The sequence below is a fragment of the Frieseomelitta varia genome, unplaced genomic scaffold (assembly GCF_011392965.1).
Source record: "Frieseomelitta varia isolate USP_RPSP 00005682 unplaced genomic scaffold, Fvar_1.2 scaffold_518, whole genome shotgun sequence".
In the NCBI taxonomy this organism is placed as follows: Eukaryota; Metazoa; Arthropoda; class Insecta; order Hymenoptera; family Apidae; genus Frieseomelitta; species Frieseomelitta varia.
Genome location: NW_025110277.1, coordinates 13,642 through 32,510, shown reverse-complemented (window position 1 = coordinate 32,510; position 18,869 = coordinate 13,642). Strand labels below are relative to the sequence as shown.

The window sequence follows — 18,869 nt, the reverse complement described above, 5'->3', positions numbered from 1 at the left end:
TTACCATTTCGTGGCCTGTGACCTGAAATACCGACCATTGTAAAGAATCATTGGTTTTTTTTTTAGCGCACTCTACGTTTGAACACAAACGTCTGTGGCCAAACAATATTTGTAGGAATATTTCTTTGATACTTTCAAGCATTTGTAAAGTCGAGTTAGCAGGATTCATTTAGACTCTGAACGCACTAAAATAAGTAGGAAACGTCATATCTGATTATATTGTTGAAAAATATATTTCAATTAATCTTTTTCTAATACCTTTAAACACAGATGTAAATGATCAAATATATAATGAATTTTTCATCCCAAGTTCCATCAATCGTTGTTATATTCCTTCATTGATGGAGCATCATTCAATTCAAGAAATAAACAGATGCGATACTGTTCATATTTTTTTATTTTAATTCTCATCAATTAGCAGACTGCACTGTTGCGGTGCAAAACCTGCCTAAGTCGACAGGACGTGACATGAAAATGATAAGGAGGTCCTAGAACTCCGAAATCATGGGACAAAAACGTACATTGTATGCAAGATCGTATTTATGTACCTCTTCTGTGATCGGGTTAAAGGTAAAAGCAAAACTTCATCAGAAAACGTAACAAAAATACCGGGACGTCGCTGCAAAAACATTGTGAGCAACTTCGCCTCGAATTCGAACTCGTTTTATTTTAATTCATTTGCGTATAAAACGTAATAATAGTGTATCATCCGATTTGTCCGACGATTGGTCCTCGTAGCGACTCTTTATTGGTATTGAGAAACGCGCAATTACTTCGGAAACACAGCCTGCCGAACTAACGTCTTTAATTCCTCCAAATCCACATTGTCGCCCGTTTCAAATCGATCTGCAATACGTTGCATTCTGAAAAAGCAAAGCATTTCCAATAACGGCAGTTCTTTGCGTTCTGTTCACTGAAAATTTTACGTTATTGGTTTTACCTGTCGACACGAGAATAAATACTGGACGGTAATTGATGCTGTTTCATCTTCTGAAATATCTATAATTCGACGGAATTGCAAATGCGTTACCGAACGTTTCGTACACTAATGCTCTAATTATTACCTCCAGTCCTCGTTTAACCACATCTTCGTCCAATTCCGCGATTCTCGCTACGTAATGTGCGAAACTACGTGTTGTACTTCCGTTGGTCAATCGATAGAAAAACGCCAATGATTCGTCTTGGTCGAACGCGTATTCGAATGTCTGTATTTAAAGATGAAGAATAAGAAGAAAGAAAAGGGATAACTGTCGACAAAAGTCAGTCACCTGAATCTCGATTAAAGATGTTTGAGGGAGTAACGTGAGTACGCTATAAGCGTGCGTGGCGAGAAACACGTGAGGACAGTTCGAGCCTCTTTCAGCGAACGTGTTCAGAACGGCAGCGACCAGCGACAATCCACTAATTTCGCACGTTCCCCTGTCCAATTCATCCGATATTACGATGGAATCTGGCATGGATGCGCGTAGAGCGACGTTTATCTGAAACGCAAACTCGTTTCACTTCGTTCCCTTTTCGATCTAGTCTTGGGAGAGATTTCGTTCGCCTACCTGCCGAAGATTCTGTAGAAACGAACTCGCGTTCAGGCCAATGCTTTCCGTGTTCGACATTTGAGTCAATATCCGAGACACCGTTCCTATCGTCGCGGTTTTTGCAGGAACGTAGCAACCTATGTGAGCCATGAATATTACAAGTCCAATCTGTTTCAAATATACGCTTTTGCCGCAAGAATTTGGCCCCGTTAAAACTTTGATCAAGCTTCCGCCATTCCCCGAATGTATATCGTTCGAGACGAACGTTGTCACACATTCCATCAGTGGGTGTCGTCCTTCGATCACGTCTATGATCTTTGATTGGGTTATATTTGGTCTGATGTAGTTGTAATCTCGCGCCACTTTATAAAATACCAGTAAGCTACAATGATCGAACAACGCTTGTTAACAACCGAATTGTGCCTGTTGTAATTACAAATACCCACGTGTCCAATTCGGCGCAGAGTTGAATCGTTCGTAAGATTGTTCCCGTGTGCTTTCTCATGTATCGTATTAACTTCTGTAGAATATGGTTTTGTCGAACAGCGATCTTCAATATGATGTCGCCTACAGTTTCGTCTAATTCTAGAATGAACCAACTAAATGAGAATAAATCGAACTTCTCAAAATCGAGTTCATTGTTCCTTCGTTCGTCGAAGCGAAACAGCATCACCAACCTTTCGCCGAAGAACTTTTATAGTAATGCACTTGATTGATGCTGAATTTAAATTCTAAATTCGGAAAAATTACGTCTTGCGTCGGTGGAGTCGGATTCCATTTGTTTATCGCTAATACGTAGCCAATATTTGGCAAGTATAGCATGTTGCAACCAGCAACGCAAGACGGAAGATGCTCTCGCATATCTTTCTCTGCCATTTGCGTTAGCAGTTCGGGCAAAGTGCGTCGTACGTGATTTACTGCGAATCAAGGTATTTGCAATTACGATTTACGATTCGTAAAAAAAAAAAAAAAAAAGAAAAGAAAAAATCGAAAGAAAATCGTTTTCACGCACGTTCGTCCAGCAAAGGGTCGACGTTCGCTTTAACTACAAGCTTCTTTTCCCGTCTACTCTCATTAAAATCCACTATATATTCGATAAAGTATTTGATGTATTGCATTTCGGTCGTTATGCTTTCGGCTATTTGCTTGAATAATTCGATGCTTCCCGCGTAGTCTTCGCATATGTCCGCGATACAAATTACATTTGAAATAGTCTGAAAGAAAAGATGAAACAATTTGATTGATCGGTTAACTTTACGAGACAACCGGATTCCGTATCCTAGTAACAGAGAACCAAACCTTGTGCAATTTATACCAATTGGATGGCTTCGCATCTGGCCCAGAACAACAAGCGAGTACCGTATTGGTCAAACGATATACGTGTCTTAAGCAGGACGATAAATTTTCAATCACGCTCTCGTTATTTGAATTCAGGAAGAATTCAATCGCGTTTAATCGTTGTTCTAGTAACGCAATGTTTCGCGTCGGATGATGCAGCGTTTTCCTGAATACGGCGATAAAAAAAAAGAAGAACTTAAAATGTACCTATACGACATTGCGAACATGTACAAGGATTTATATATGAACTAGATAATTCACCACAGAAACTGTACTCCCGGCCTGGAATGACAGTAACGATTCAGTAGCGAGAATAGGCTGACTCCTTTCATCGTTGTGACCATTTTGCCAAATTTAAAGAGACTTGGGTGATCCCTGGCTTGAACGATATTCAGCGCTTTGTACGTATCGTCGTCCACCATCACTAAATCTTGGCTTTGTTCCGCAAAGATATAATCGAATAGAGCGGAGAAATGATGGATGATGACAGAGTCTGGGAAGAAAGAGCGACTTGGACTTACAGGTTCAGGTAATTAAGCGACACGAAGGAAGGTTTCCCGGATGGATCCAACGCGATGTTGTTCCAGTGTTTGTCGACGAACAGCAACAGCGAACCCAGCGCGTGTATCATCACGCAGCACTTGAAATTGAGTATGCTGTTCAAAAAAGTTAGCCGGTCCGCGTTGTTGGCGTTCTTTGGCTCGAATTCGAGTCGAAGACACTTCACCCTGTGACAGCATCGTTCGTAGTTGTAATCTTTCTTGCAGGTCGCTTTCAAGACGGCGTTGCGCACAGTCCCGAGTGAATCGCAAGAATTCGTTCCGTCGTTCGACGTCGACGGCATTAACATCTTTTTTACAGCGTTCATAAAAACATTGGGCGCAGAGCCATTCACAAGCACGTAATGCGGCAAACATTGCTTGTACAGAGCTCTCGTTACGTCGAAATGTTCGAAGTTGTCCATCGTGTCTTCCAAAATGAATAATTCAGACGTGAGAACGTTGTAATAGGCAGCGCCAAGACGATTATTGTTCCAAATCATCGATAAAATTATCTAGGGGAAAAAAAAGGGATGAAATACCTAAACGAAACTAAACCGGTGTATTTGATAATAACGGAATGAGAAGAAAGAGTAAAAGTTGCAGTGAGACGTGCCTCGTCCATGTCTTCGAAGACAACTGTGTCGGCCTCTTTTGGATTAGTCGCGTTATTACCGATTTTCGGTAATGACAATCTTGCCAGTTTGCTGGCCGGCGCTTCTTCGTCCTCGTCGCTGCTCTCCGATATTAGAGATTCGAACTCGGAGCGTCTTTGGAAGGGAAAAACGTGAGAAAATGTGAAAGGAAGAAAGGGAACACGAGAGAATGGAAGAGAGTGGAGAAACACAATGCAAGTAAATACGTACATTAGGGCACTGGATGGTGTAGTCGTCCTACGACTAGTTCTAGATCTTATGCTGGACGAATATTCGATTATACGTGGACGATTGGTGACCACGTCGTTGGTTCGTTTCATTTCACCAGAATGATCCATCGTGATGAGAAATGAACAAAGAAATTTGAATAGCGAACTGAGAACGAGGTATCCCTTAAAGCGGTTACGACTCAAGTGTCTCGCGCATGCGCGTCAAATTTGAACGAGCGTGGCACTGCAATCGCCGCCATATTTGAAATCGGGAGGGGAAAACATGACGTCAAAATAAGATGTTATTTTATTTGATTATGTTACATATATACACCGCGTTATATACATAATAATAATAATAGCAATAATAATGATATATAAAGTCGTAGTAAATATATATAAATTATAAATTTTACACGATACTGTCGGTTTTGCTGTGAAAAATGTTGAGTAGATGGATTAAGGAGAGGGGAAATTAACTGGGAATTGGTGGAGGTGAATGAGGATTGAAAGAAATCGGCCTATATGCTTTCTGTTTCGTAAACGGTTGTACTCCGCTTAGTATAAAATCGTGGGTGGGATTCCTTGGGCGTTTCGTTGGTTCTACCGGTAGCGACAAATCTTCCTCGGATGTTGCTGCGCCCACGCTTCGCACTGGACTACCGGACCTGCTCAACGTTCGTTCGCTGTTTGTCTTCGTTCCAACTTGTCTCGCTCTTAGCGTTCGACGGAAAAATCTTTCGAACGACTCGACGATTCGTGTCCTTGGCTAAGCGTTTTCAAGCTTCAAATTGCGAATCGCGAGATCGCGATCAAAGTATTTGCAGCAAGAAGGAGGTAGCTCAACTTTTTTTACATTTAAAAAAAAATAATGTGAGCTGCGACAAATCGCCATAAATTGAAATAGTACTTGCTTTTTTTACTAAAATTATCTATTAAAATTGTCCGAAAGTTGAGTTACCTAATGCAGCAATCTCTTCAATTGTAAAATGTAAAACGACGCGTATCGATCGATCGTTCGAACGCTCTCCCTTCGAAAGCGAGTCGTTTTAGCGTCGCGGATCCATGCACGATATGAACTTAGCTTTTACGAAGCGTTGTTAGATGACTAGAGGCGTTAGGATTATTTCTACGTCATGCTCGTCCGTGAAAATCTGCGCGAAATGTAAAAACGAGGAGCCAACGACAATTAGAAATCGTGAATGGAGCACGAATGGAAATAGGAACGAAGCAAGAACAGAAGGCATCGTATAAAAGGTAAAATAGGCGTTCCGGTACGTTTCATTAAGAGCTCCAATACCATATAGGTATCGTGTGCTATATTTAAGGTCTACATCAACACGCGGCAACGACTTTACACGAATGGCGATGAAAACGTTTCTCGACGCTTTCGATTCACCGAGAAATCGAGGTTCCGCGTGCTCGAACCTACCTAGGTCGAAGAGGTTTGCTCTTGATTCCGTTCTGTCTGGAATGTGGCCTGGTGTTCGGCTGCGAGAGCTCGCTGTCGCTACTGGCGAAAGAGGTTTTAGTTGCCACAGTACCGTGCGCGAAATCTTTCCTATAGGAGAAACGAAACGTCTTGGGTGAGGCACGGGACCTATGTCGCGATATTTATTTCGTTTATTTCACGGACCCTTTTGAAATACGTAAAAAAGGAAAATATGCAGATATTACTAAACGATACCGATGTGATTAAATTAAAACAGTTACCTGTAATTATCGGATTTTGGGGTGGAGTTGGACGTAATCGGTGGCTTGCTAGGATGAACGTTCGCGTCGACGAAAACTGGCGAACTTTTCGGAATGTCGCAAACCACCTTTGGATGAACGGTGGTTTGCCTGTGATTGTCCAAATGATTGGAAGTGTCCGGTGACCAATCGTAATACTTTGGCCGATATCCTTTCCGCTCGGCGCGAGGCTGTTTCGTGGAATCCGAGTCACGTTTGCTGGCCGTGATGGTGGACGAATTGCCGATCGGCAACGAAGTCGGTGAAGACGCGGTGGATGAGGGTGCGCCGTCCGGATCCGCGCGGGACAACTGCGAGCCATCCCAGTCGGTAGTCGGCAAACTACTGCAACAACAAATGTTCTCGAGATACGGAGTTGTAGCACGATAGTCTGGCTAGCTAGCTAGGTCAATTTATCATTGAACTTGGCAAAATTGCAGAATCCAGATGAAGAGAACAGACTGATAAAAAAATATTTGCCCAACGATGTTGAAATTGAAGAGATTCAATCTGAAAGTCGGTCAGAAGTCAAAATCGGACATGCTTACTTGAAATTCTCCTCCATCTCTTTGAAAAGGCGCAACTGTTGCCTGATATTCGCCTTCTCTTTGGCACGTTTTCGCTGGAACTCCTCCTCCACTTTACGCATCGCCTCGAGTTCACCCTTTCTCTGCCGTTCCTTCGCTTCAACTTCCCTCGACAGCTTCTCGGCTAACCGCCGTCTCTCTATCTGTCTGACTGTTGACTGGAATGTGAATCTTTTGCTCCTTGAATTAGTTTTCCTTTGGGGTTTCGCCACTTCAGTCGCGTCGAAGCTGGAAGGATGCTTGGAATTCCATGGATTCGCTGTCCCTCGCTCGTCGTTCGAAGAAGGCGAGAACATTCTCCTTTGCTTCGGCTGGCTGACATTCTCGCGCGATTCGGCACAAGTCGAGAACTGGTTAACGTCTCTGGAGTCGTTGACGCGATTTTTCGAACTTTTGCATCGTCGTTTCGACACGTTGCTGACTTTAGTCTCTTCTTCGTCCTCGCGTTCGTTATCGTCCTCTTCTGCTTCTTCTTCCCTTTCCTCGTCGTCTTCCTCCTCGTCTTCTTCACGATCGTTCACCTGTTCAGTTCGTTCTTCGTTGCCATTGTCGTCGTCGTTGCCATTTCGTTTGGCATTCTTCGACGTTCTTGATCGGAAAGGCGTAATTTCAACGAGACAGCCGCTCTGTTCTGCGGTATTTCGTTCGCAGCTGGTAATCACCGTGCAATCGGTAGCACCAGCCTTCTTACCCCTCAAATTTTGCCCACGATGTTTCGTTTCGTTCATTTCCGGCAGGTACATCACGTGTCCACCAGGCGTAAGGTACGAAAAAGACGGAGGTTTCATGATAACGGGAAAGTCATTTTCTTTGATCTTGGCGTGATCGCGTTTGATTCGTTCATCTTCGTCTTCTGGCAAATCGTCATCGACGATATTGTGGTCCAAATCGTGATCGTGATCGTGTTCATCGTCGTCGTCGTCGTCGTCGTCATTGTCATTATCGTCGTCATCGTCGTCGCTACGTCGTTGGACACGTCGAGCGTCGCGATCTCGATGCAGAAACGGTCTCCAAGCAGACGGTGAGATTCGCGTTGCTTCGATGCGGACGCGACTGTGCTGCAACGAGGTAGGAGCACTGGTCGATAGTAACCAGTTATCGTCGAGGAGGTCGCGAGTACACTTTCTTTGATGCTCGTGTGAGCCTATGCCGAATGCTCCAGAAACCGACCTCTTGAGCTTCTGAAGGGAATTGAACGCGGACGCTTCCCTGGTTTTAGTTTCCGGAGCGCAGAGACACGTCGTTCTGGCTTCGTCTCTGGGCAACGATAGAGAGAAGACGTGCGCTCGCGGGGAATGGTATTTTAACGGTGTGGACAAAGGTGGTGGCGAATCGACACCGGCGTCGCTACTCGATTCCTCTCCTAAATCCTGTTGCGGCGTCCATGCCGGCCTCGTTACTGTCGTTTTTATCCTGTTGATCGTGCTGACCTCGAAGGAGTCCTCGTTGCCGGCACCGGCATCACCCGATATTCCAGAATCTCCGGACTTGTCGTGCCAACTGCGAGGCCCTAATGACAGCGGGAAAGGCGGCGGTGGCCTCGAAAGCCGCTCTATTCGCTCCTCGAACATCACCTAAAGCAAAAGCGAACACACGATTACTACGATGACTATTTGCACATTTGGTGCGTCTTGGTGTTAATAAGTATCTCGTATATTTTTGCAACTACGAACCGGAACTTCTTCACTGGCGGTGCTCATACTCGGGCCCGGCGTTTCCAACGTCGAGAGTAACCTCCACGCAGCCGACGGTGAGAATCGCGGAATTTCCAACTGTTTCTTCGGCAAGGTCGGACGCAGTTTCAACGAGATATTTTCCACGACGCTTCTTTCCTGAAACAAAAGCATCCAAATGCACGGTCGATTAGATAGTTCGTGAAGCGAAGAATTCTTTTTTATTTTTGCTATTATTATTAGCATTTGTTCGATGAGAACAGAGAAAAGAGAACAGACTCACATTATCGTCCGTGTCGTCGGTAGCATCCGCGATAAAGGAAGCTCTGCCGTCTCCTCGATCACGGTTCAGAAGTTTCGCCTCGGACTCGAGGATCGCCTTTCCTCCAGGATCTTGATCCTGATGGTTGCGAGACTCGGCGATGGAATCCTCGTTCATACCGAAGTAAAAAGTCTTCGGTGTCATCGAGGCGAATCTAGAAATCGAAGGAGAAAACGTTAGATTACTAGACTACTAGAATCTGTGAGAAACAACTTACGCTTGATCCTGTTCTCCCTCGGATCGTTCGTTCGAGACGGGGTTGCTCGTTTCTCCGACGCACTCGTTGCCACGCGATCGCAGTTCCGAGTTCCCCGTTATCGAGACATCAGACCATCTCTGATCAAGAGGTCGCTTCGCCGAAACGATCTTCGACCAATGGTCGTTCCGTCTGCCAGGATCCGAGTTCTGTTGCTGCGAGATCCGTCGTGGTTCGACTGGCTTAGGGCTCTCGACAGCATCGTTCGCGGAACAATCCAGCAATGCCGGACTCTCGTAAGTTCGACGACGTTGGTTCGACTTGGCGGTCACATCGCGGCCGACACCACCGTCAGTTTTACGATTGCCGTTTTCAGAATTATCGACCGGATCGCCGCTCGGCCGTCGTTCCACTGATCGATCTTCGTATCGCCCACGTCGATCTCGTTCCTTGCTATCACCGCGACTCTCTCCTCCTGCATCTTCGATCTCGTTACGTCGACGACTCGGTGGTCGTCGATCAACGCAACTGATCGTCGCTTCCGTATCGAAACGACTGGCTCGACGATCGTGCGTGGGTTCGTCGAGAACCGTCTCGCTCGAGTCCAACTTGTCGCGAACTCTCTTCGCCACTCGTATCAACTCCGCTTGAAACTCTGGGCTGCTCATGCTCCTCTGAAGCGTGTTCTTTCCATGATCCTGAGGATGCCTGGCACCGTGATGATGGCGATGGTCGTTGACGTTCGTCGAGCGATCGCGATTACGATCACGCCGATCGATGGACAACGAGTCAGCCGCCGCCACTTCGGTGTCGGAATGTTGACTCGTCCGTGAACGAGGAGCGCCGTTCCATTGGCTGGACGCGTCGTCGCGTTGCGAAAGTTTCGTCCTCTCGCGATCGTGATCAAACGACGGTGATAACTGCCAGCTAATTTGGGCTTTCTTCGATTCGGCGCGAGTTTTGAACAACCGGGATCTCCGCGGCGGCGGTTGAACTTGGTAACGATGGTGATGGACGTGAGAATGAGGATGCGAGCGGGAAGGGGCATGCGAATGGGGATGGTAACGGGTGTCGAGGTCTCGCGAGGAACGAGATTCGCTGGCGGGCGACGAGCTTCCGTGGAGATTAGAGGAGACAACGGCGGACGATGGCGGAGCAGGGGCTTTGTACTTTTTCCTAGCCCTGTATCCGCTTTCAAGCCGGTCCTTCGTCTCCTTGCCGTAGCGGTAACAGCCGAACGACGACCGAGCGGTCTCCTCTGTGTCGATCGAGTTGCTCGCTGCTGGATCGGAGCGGCTAGGCATCGAAGGATAGACAAGCTCCGGAGAACAGCGAAGATCAGGCTCACTGCCGAATTTCTTCAAATTGGCGGAGCTCGCGTTTGCCTCCGACCGACTCGAATCATCGGCGCGATAACGACAGCAGTGCCGGTCGATCCTTCTTGAACAAGGTTGGACGAGGTTCGAGGCGGAACAGCTTCTCTCTCGAAACGGAGGCTCGTTGCATGTACGCTGTAACAGAAAATGATTAAGGCTGATTTTCGTTATTTTACTTACTTACAGCGAGCCAAGTTTTTGCAGCGTTACTGTAAACGTGAGTTGCCATTTCGAGCGTGTGTAATTTAATTTATTCAGTTGAATAGAAAGGAAATACGGATAGCATGCATTAACACGTTAATTCGCAAAAGATGTTACCATTTGTTTGATGACATTATCTGTGCACTAAAGTTCTAAATCTATGGATTGTAAAGGACCGAGAGTTAACCCCGTTCACACGTTCTGTTTGTAATATCAATCGATAGTTAACGAACCTAGATCTGAGAGTATTACACGAAAGAGACTTAACAGTCTGACAAAGAAGATGGAAAATTGTTTAACCATTTGCGCTGGCAACTGATTGCGGACCATAACGAGTGGCCACGTCGCTTTCCTTTTGAACTCGTCGGTATGATATCACTGGGTTATACTGAAATATACTTGAAAACTGAGAAAATATTGCAATTTTGTCCTTGCATGGCACGTCATTCCAGCGCAAGAGGTTAAAAGTGGAGGATGCGAAGCAATTTGCTTTACCTTGGCAAGATCGCGGGACGACGCGAACGTGGGTGCTCTCCGACCGCTGATCGTTCCGCCGTTGTGTATGATGTTTCCATTATCGGTAGCGCGTAGCCTTTGATTCGGTGGTTCAGGAAGAACCTTACGCGCCGCGGTTGGCTGCGATCTGTGCCTCGTTATCTCCCGAGGGAACGACTGGGACCAACCTCGGCTCGCTCCATCTTGCACGCTCAACCCGTTCGAGCACACGGACGCAGCCTGCTGATCCCGAGTGCTGCTCCCATTATTGCCCATCTCGAAGACCCTACGGCGTCCTCGCTGCAGCTATGGAAACCGCCACCGGTCCTCCATCGTTCGTGCATTCGTCGCTGCTTCCGATTCTCTGCAATTTCATCATACTCGCTTTCTTTTCCCATTCCTTTGTGCTGCCGATTTATCATATATATATATATTCCTGTCATTCTGTTTCGCAGGTCATCGCGAACTTAACTTGAACACCGTCGTTTATTCGTAGGATAGGGAGACCCTACTCGTTACCCGAGGGAACGTTGCTCGTCCGTGGAGACGAATCAAGCGAATCGAAGAGAAGACTAGCCGCGTTCGATACCAGTGGTAACGGTTTTTGCCTAACGGGTTCGAATTGGTGCGAGAGGCTCGATAAATCGACGGACGGCCCGATAGATTGCGTGCACATTGCTGCATTTTTCGGAACCGATCAGCTCGATCTGGATTGATCACGTCGCGAACAAATCAGCGCGAGAGATAGAATCGAGGCCGGCGAGGAGTGCGCCGAGAAATGAAGCGCTTTCAAGTCTGCTTTTGGTTCTGATAGCTCGTGATAAATATGTTGGTAACTAAGAGAATGTCCTTTTCCCTGATGGGTTAGGTTTTTATCCGATCGACGTACATGAATTTCTTTTTATCCGTTGAAAATTTGTTGTTCATTGATGTTTCGTTATAAGCTCTACTAGGCACAAAGCGGTAAGTTTTTGGGGCTGGAAAAATAGTTATAAATTATATACGAAATATAAATATATATTAAGGAGGACATTTAGGGAATCATTCTTCTTTTGAATCGTCTGCCTCTCTTTCTGCAAAATACACAGGCGATTTATTATTCTTCATCAATTTATAAAGTTTCGGTAACCAATATTCGGAGTACACAATCATACACGAGAGTCTAGTTCAACATCATGGCTTCTTAAGGTATCATTACGTATAGTACAAGGATAGGTTAAAGCATGCAATACTAGATGTAAAGGATTAAAACGGAAAACAATATGTAAAGAATAATGTAAGGCACTGAGGTCTATTTCTAGGCCGAGAGGCTGAAATAAAGATTCATTCATTCATTCATTCTTAAGATATCATTGTAGAGTTATTTTTTTCACAGAAAGAGACGAAATATGTTTATTGCAGGGGTATTGTTTCTAGGATGGTCAGCCCTGATCATAAGTTACCAAATTTAATTCCACAATCGAGAAATCAGAAAACAAGCGATTTTTTTCGGTCAAACGCCTTGTAAGTCAAGTGTTTTCGGCTGAGACAGACATTCCCGACGTTGCATTATTGCGTAAAAGCGAAGAGAAAGCTGCGCCGAAAGGCATTCTCGTCGTAACGCTTCCTCGACCTTCGCTCGTTCGGCCGTTCATTTTATTATACCGATCGCCGCGTATATATTCCAATTAGCTCGGTGGTTAATAATCGACAAATCGGGCACGTATCAAAGATAAAGAGAACGAAGGGGAGAGAAGCAGCGGCACACGGGTAAATCGGATCGAGGTCGCGGTCCACGTGCGAAAAAGAAAGTCCTCCAGGAGAACGCGGACAAGTTCGATCTGGTATATCCGGTGAGAGCAGACAAGTCGCGACGTTAGCCTGTTCTCTCTTCGCTTTCCAAGCCGCGGATGCGTTCCATCATCGAAATTCGATGGACGGAAGAGTATGTCCACAATATGTTCAATATTCCATCAAGAAGTCACTGACAATGAACAACATCACATATCGTGCGATTGCATAGTTAATCACAGACATCTCCCTTGATACGTAATACTGTAGTTTAATTTCTGTTTCATTTCCCTTCGTATCCCTGTGTTCAAACTTCGCCAGCGTAACAAAAACGTCTGCAAACGCTTCGTTAACAAGTTATAACGAAAATATGACAGTACGACAAATAGAATCAACGATGAATTGGTCGACAAGTCGACAAGTCCTGACTTTACGTCTTTAGATTTCTACTTATGGAGGACATTAAAAGCAAAAATTTACAAGAATTTTAATTTATTTACACGGGATAAATTAACTGCAAAAAATCAAAGCTACGCGCGAAGGAATATTGGATAAAATTCGATCCGTCATAAAGTTAATAATACATTGATTTTAATTTTATTTTTCACTTTGAAGAGACAACGCACTTCATAACGCACTCCATAAGTAACGTGTAGCTTTGTGTTTTATATTTTTGTTGTAACTTTTGTAATGGCATTTATCTTCGACACGTGAGTGGCGAAGTTTGAACATTAAACTTCTGTCATATACGACGTACACATATATTTTTCCCCCCCTTATTACTCAATTTGCCACTAAGCTAATCAATTGTGTTGAAGGGTTCTATTTTAGCAAAATAAATATGCGAAAGGAATCTGAATAAATCAATCTAGAAAACGGAAAGAGACTGGAGAACAGATGGTCGATTCCGGACGGTAGCACGGAAACTGAATCGATCGATATCGCGCGTTCTCCCGTGGCCTATTCCTAGCTGAATCAACGGAATGGAACAAAGGGGAGAACGATAAGAAGGAGAACGACGAAAGGAAGCGAAGTGGAGAAGAAGGAGCGATCGTTTCGTCTCTGACATGGCAAAGTTGATCGTACAGGTACGACGATTAGTCGTGGATCGTTAGCTCGCTTCACGGAACACGAGTCGTTGGCCGAATAGTTGCACGATCTTAGGCCGATGTTGCGCGTCGGACCTTCGCCTCGATTTCTCTCGTAACGGTTCGAATGCCGTATGTATTACGCTGCGCTGTAATCGACCGTCCGATTTCCGTATTTGCTAGTATGTGCGCTGCTTCCTCTTTCGTCGTTTCGCCGCAAAAATTCCTTCGACGATCGTTTCCGTTCGTCCAACTACATACACGCAATACACAATTTTTCATTGGACGTTTACGAGTCTACAATGGCTTGCGTAAACGTCGAACAAACTGATACAATGTCTGGTCCAAGAATAGACGAATAGTTTACTTGTAGTTGAACGAATCGGAAATCGTTGACACTATGCTCGTACGAACGAAATTTGGGACAACTTAAGGTCGATCGAACTTTTAAAAGCAGCTTCAGTCGGTTTGAACATTGAACTGTGATCAACTGTGGCTAACGCCTAATTCAAATGCAGCTTCTGCGTATCCAGTAGCTAGCATCGCAAGACGAGGACCATGGAGCGGCGAAACGGAGCAGCAGGCGGCTGATGATCATTCGTTTCGCTGGTGGTACGCGAGGAATTGCTAGTTTATCGGCAGGCGGAAAAGAAATATAGAGGACAAAGAGAAGGGAAAGCAAAAGCGTCGAACGCTATCCAGGAACGAAGGCGAGTTCCACGGAAGGAGAGCGAACGAAACGCATAACCGGTTATCGTTTAACTGCCCGATCGTTGGTAGGTCTTGTCGTTTGCTCGTTCGGTCTACGTTTCTAGTCGCTGGAGTTGCATTCCCGCGCAAAAATGCGATGCGTCTCCGATCGAAACGTCCAAGAATCATTTCAGCTGGGCGTATCCCCAGCCGATCTGGAACGATTGCCAGATCGAAACGCAAATGACAAACGAATGACGACGACTCCCCTGGAACAAGGTAATTTACAAAAACACACTGATTCGCGATTCTCGAGCCGAAAGAAAAGGAAGTAAGGAATGGATGCAGAAGAAGTAGAGGAAGAGATGGAAGGATTCTTAGAAGAGAACGGCAGGATATCGAGAACGAGTACGGATGGGTTTTATATTCGCGAGGCATCTGGGTCAGTCAGAGTCGCGCAAGTGCACTGTGCCGCGCCTATTCCATTCGCACCTGTAGTACGCATGCGTGTCCGCTAGCAGGAGCGCAAAATCGCCGCGGATCGAACGAACGAGCCGTAGGAAGTCAGAAACGAGAGAACGATGGCAAAAGCGAAAAAAAAAAAAAAGGAAAAGAAAGAAAAAAAAAAAAAAAAGAAAACGACGCTCGTTCGGAATTATTTTCTCAGCGTCGTTTCCCAGGAATTTTGGTATGCGGAAGGAAAGCTATGTAGCAAGGTTCGCAGAACGATTGAGCGAAAGGTGGAGAAAAGAGAAGGGAGGGAAGAGCGTGTGTGCGTATACGTTATCTATATGGTGAAGGCAGCCGCGCAATGTACTTACATATACCGGCGAAGAGAGAGCTAGTTGCACGAGAGAGGGGTGAAGACTTAACGAGGGAGAGACGGAAGGGAAAAAGAGAGAATGAGAGACGAGGGGGGGGGGGAGAGAGGGGGAAGTATCGATGCGAGAATGGAAGAGTGCGGAACTTTTCGTTCGGACCACGGAGCGGAGGTAGATGCGATTGGTAATCAAAGGGGTGACGACCGTCTGTTCGGTATTCGGTAAATATTCGGAGTACCAAGAGTTCCCCTACTCGATCCAACTGTCACTTCTACCACCATGAACTTTCTAATAATTATACAATATGCATATACGTGCGCGCCACATATTTCGTCTTCTCGTATCTCTTCTTTTTTTTTTTTTACAACTCTCTATTTGCACTCTCACGTTTCACACCATCGTCATCATCATTGTCAACTTGCTGACCTCGTTCGAGTCGCGATACTTTGACTGCCGTCGCATTATCGGGAAACTAGCGTCAAGAAAAAACCAGGTCAATCGCGCCTTCGCTCGTACGCGCGACTCTTTCATGCGAGATGAGCCGTTCGTTGCGAAATTTCCTGCGTTGCGCGGAATCGCGATTCCTCGCAAGTAAGTACGTACGTGGAATGGGGAAAGTTTCGTAATCATATCTTTTTCGCATACCTCATCCGCGAACGCGATCCTACGAGCATCGTTTCTAATCAGAATCGCGAACTATACTCGTGTAATTCATAGTTCTATTGGCTGACAAAAGGATAGCACGCCAGCGGCGATAACTCAATGCTCAGGATTGTGACGTCCTCGACGCTGAAGGGCAAATGGCAAGAGTCAGCCAGAAGTGAAAGCTGTGTTTGCGCAAAGAACAAACAGCGATGCGTTCAAAAGACCCGAATGATCTTTTTCTTGATATCCCGGGAGAGACGTGGCCGTTTTGAAATCTATCCTTTACCGAGAGACGCCTCGAGTATTAAGAGAGCCTTCGTTAGATTTTGATGTTTGACCGAGGAAGGGAAACGGCGTGAAATTAACGCGCCTAGTCAAACGGAATCGAACGAAACGGAATGGATGAGTAGCAGAATGAAACGAAGCGAAACGGACCGTAATCATCCGCGCATTGAAGAAACGACGAGTGTAAGAAAAGAAAAGAGCCGACAGTCTCTCGTGCGAGAAGTCAACCGCGTTCTCAAGGAAGCGAGGAGGGTAATAGGACCGTCGGCTTCACGACTCGCGTTTCGCAGCTCGTGAGATACTGTCTCATTAAATTGGAAACTACCGAGCGAAAGCTTCGTTAATTCGGCAGGGAATGAAAACCGTGCGTGTACTTACTGTCGTAAGTTATTGCATGTTAGTTGCAATACGAAGCAACTGCGACTGCGCGAATAAACTTGCGATCGTATCGTACGCGCGCGTAAGTCAAATTTTCCTAAAGAAAAGACAGAAAAAGAAAAGAAAACTTTCTTACGCGCCGATCGGACGTCCCGGTGTACAGCTTTCTCGTTCGTAAAACACGCGAGAAAAGGTTGTCGATTAACCTTGGACAGCTCTCTCGGTCGTATTATCCTTAGATAGCCCCACATCGTTGCACCGAACCTGATAAGGTAAACCGGTAAGAAAACAAAACGTTACCAGCAAGGCGGATCGATTTTCTTGTACGACTTGCTCATTTTAATCACGTTTAGGCTGTAACCTAGGGGGAATTTCAGATCGAGAATTGCTCGCCGCGAAAAACAATCGGCGCGCACTTGCAATCTCTCTCACCCGTGTCGCCGAACAAAAATTAAACTATCGCCGAAAGAAATGGGAAATTATTCGGAAGTTCCTCATACTTCAGTACGCTGGCTATGAATCCAGAAAAAAAGTGAGAGAAAACCGAGAACAAGAACTGAGAAAACGTCACGTTGCAGAAATGATTAAAGTGTAAACAAAGCTAGTGGTCGCGGCAGAAGTGCATTGAGCGGGAAGCACCTAACGGGCCAACGTCACGGCGCGTTAACCTTCTTCCGATTTCGCCTATTCCTCCGGGTATTTCTCCCGACTCACGCGACAATATAACCGATCGCGATCGTACAGATTCTGTACGACCGACGAATCGAGAAGATTAGTGAAGAAACCAGCGTATACACAAATTTCCCGCGAAACCGTTTTCGCTCGTTTGTTCGAGCGACGTTAATATCCCTGCCGCTTTCGTTTCGTCGCACAATCAACGAAATTACGCGCATTGTATCCGGGAACAGGGACACGGTTTTTTCCACGAGTATTGTTCCCGATCTTAGAATCTACCGTGTACATTATCTCCTGGGTGATACTCTCATCGTTTTCGTTAACCATTTCGAATGTAAAGACTCTTAGAGTTTCTCTTGCGTCGTGTCGCGCGAAAAGTCAATACGCTCGAAAGGAGGCCGCAAATCGCAAATAGCCGGAATACAAATTCGCATTATCTTCGTTCCCATAATGAACTTCAAGGTTCTCGTTCTTTAAACTACTCAAAAAAGTATCGAACTATAATTCGTTAACGTAAAAATTGAAAACTTCGAGCAGCATGATCGCGATGAAATGAATATATGTTTTTCGTCCATTTCCTCCGAGTTATTATATTTATACTTGCCTTAATTAGCGCGGTAGCGTAGGATACACAGCAGGCAACAGGTAAAAATCAAGTTGCGCGGTATTACTCACTGTCGCGAATATTTCGATACGATACGATACTCCTCTCTTCTTAGAGATCGAACGACGGTTACTGTACGCTGTAGCACACGCGCATTCCCTCGACAGCGACTTAATTTCAAATGTCGAATGCGCGAAACTCGTAATCGTGCTTTCGATATGCGAAACGATTACGAATGAGCAAAACTCGGGTGATGAGAAGCAAACGAGAAAGTAGGTACGGCAACGGGAAAAATGAGGTACAAAGTGAGAATGAGAAAAAAGATCAGTGGGAGGGAGAGAATGGGAAAAATAGTTGCAAAAGTGGAGAGAAGTAGGAAAAAGAGAAAGGAGGAAAGAGGAGAAAAGAGGAAGGAGAAAACAAAGAGCGAAATCGTCGAATTGCACGATGCGTTTAAATGGTAGGGCGGCTCGAAAGAGAGTGCGATCCGCGCGGTCCTCATCCTCGAACGCGATGCGAAATCGGAACTGAGCGACGGTGGCGGCGAGGACGGCGATTCTCGAATCCCCCACCTCTGCGAACACTGGTTAAAACCGTTCTCCTACCATCGCTCGTCTTTCATCTATCTACCAACCTGCCTACTATCTCTCCATCCTTTTCACCTAACCATGTAACGCGTAGCATTGTCCCTCCCCCGACCTCTGTCCCCCCCTTACGTATCTCTTTCCTTGCCGCATTCCTTTCAACGTAGCTTCTATACGAGTGTGTCATGTGACGTTCCTTCTGAAGTTCCAACTACTAGACGTAGCTGTTCGACGTTTCGCCACCTCTTTCTTTCGCTTAAATCGCAATGCATCTTCCGAGTTCCTTACGGATATCTCTAGATACGTAAACGTTATTCTCCTTTTCATCTCGTTTGATCTCGAAGTTAATACGAAACGAACGTAAACCAATTATATAAATAAGTCTTTGTTTTGTAGCCTCTTGTTAGCAACTACCTTACCTATTTACCTTGAAAAGAATTTGCTTTCACATAAATGGATATGATGTCCTGTATA

The 18,869-nt window shown here is 45.5% G+C and overlaps 3 protein-coding genes across 5 annotated transcripts; all 3 read right to left on the bottom strand.

Moving 5' to 3' along the window:
• Window positions 1-518: 518 nt before the first annotated feature.
• Window positions 519-3,914, bottom strand: LOC122533315 (mutS protein homolog 5-like). The gene is made up of 11 exons (XM_043662924.1): window positions 3,392-3,914; window positions 3,132-3,305; window positions 2,832-3,036; window positions 2,545-2,746; window positions 2,210-2,449; window positions 1,979-2,117; window positions 1,551-1,914; window positions 1,269-1,481; window positions 1,065-1,205; window positions 941-999; window positions 519-863 (listed from the first exon to the last, which is right to left on the bottom strand). Exons 1-11 carry the CDS (start codon window positions 3,910-3,912, stop codon window positions 770-772), a joined length of 2,352 nt encoding a protein of 783 aa, XP_043518859.1. The 5' UTR covers window positions 3,913-3,914; the 3' UTR covers window positions 519-769.
• A 6-nt stretch (window positions 3,915-3,920) lies between these two features.
• On the bottom strand, window positions 3,921-4,537 carry LOC122533313. The gene is made up of 2 exons (XM_043662916.1): window positions 4,276-4,537; window positions 3,921-4,179 (listed from the first exon to the last, which is right to left on the bottom strand). The coding sequence occupies exons 1-2, from the start codon at window positions 4,401-4,403 to the stop codon at window positions 3,921-3,923; spliced, it is 387 nt and encodes a 128-aa protein (XP_043518851.1). The 5' UTR covers window positions 4,404-4,537.
• An 85-nt stretch (window positions 4,538-4,622) lies between these two features.
• On the bottom strand, window positions 4,623-18,781 carry LOC122533300. 3 transcript variants are annotated; one of them, XM_043662891.1, is made up of 9 exons: window positions 17,812-18,781; window positions 10,856-11,219; window positions 8,805-10,294; window positions 8,549-8,741; window positions 8,266-8,424; window positions 6,554-8,166; window positions 5,988-6,350; window positions 5,707-5,835; window positions 4,623-4,942 (listed from the first exon to the last, which is right to left on the bottom strand). In XM_043662891.1, exons 2-9 carry the CDS (start codon window positions 11,129-11,131, stop codon window positions 4,750-4,752), a joined length of 4,416 nt encoding a protein of 1,471 aa, XP_043518826.1. In that variant the 5' UTR covers window positions 11,132-11,219; window positions 17,812-18,781; the 3' UTR covers window positions 4,623-4,749. The 3 variants fall into 3 exon arrangements, with proteins under 3 accessions (XP_043518826.1, XP_043518828.1, XP_043518827.1); XM_043662893.1 differs by having other exon boundaries at window positions 5,988-6,347; XM_043662892.1 differs by lacking the exon at window positions 17,812-18,781 and adding an exon at window positions 16,669-17,418.
• Between the last annotated feature and the right edge of the window lie 88 nt (window positions 18,782-18,869).

Bases quoted from the DNA above. Each gene is read 5' to 3' on its own strand.
- LOC122533313 (XM_043662916.1), bottom strand. From the start codon at position 4,403: ATGGATCATTCTGGTGAAATGAAACGAACCAACGACGTGGTCACCAAT. The intron at 4,180-4,275 runs GTACGTATTTAC...TCCCTTCCAAAG, and splicing joins ACACCATCCAGTGCCCTAAT to ACGCTCCGAGTTCGAATCTC.
- LOC122533315 (XM_043662924.1), bottom strand. From the start codon at position 3,912: ATGATTTGGAACAATAATCGTCTTGGCGCTGCCTATTACAACGTTCTC. The intron at 2,118-2,209 runs GTTGGTGATGCT...GGTTCATTCTAG, and splicing joins TAAAAGTTCTTCGGCGAAAG to AATTAGACGAAACTGTAGGC. The intron at 1,000-1,064 runs GTAATAATTAGA...GTCGAATTATAG, and splicing joins TGGTTAAACGAGGACTGGAG to ATATTTCAGAAGATGAAACA.
- LOC122533300 (XM_043662891.1), bottom strand. From the start codon at position 11,131: ATGGGCAATAATGGGAGCAGCACTCGGGATCAGCAGGCTGCGTCCGTG. The intron at 8,742-8,804 runs GTAAGTTGTTTC...TTCGATTTCTAG, and splicing joins GAGGGAGAACAGGATCAAGC to ATTCGCCTCGATGACACCGA. The intron at 8,167-8,265 runs GTTCGTAGTTGC...CTTTTGCTTTAG, and splicing joins CCGCCAGTGAAGAAGTTCCG to GTGATGTTCGAGGAGCGAAT.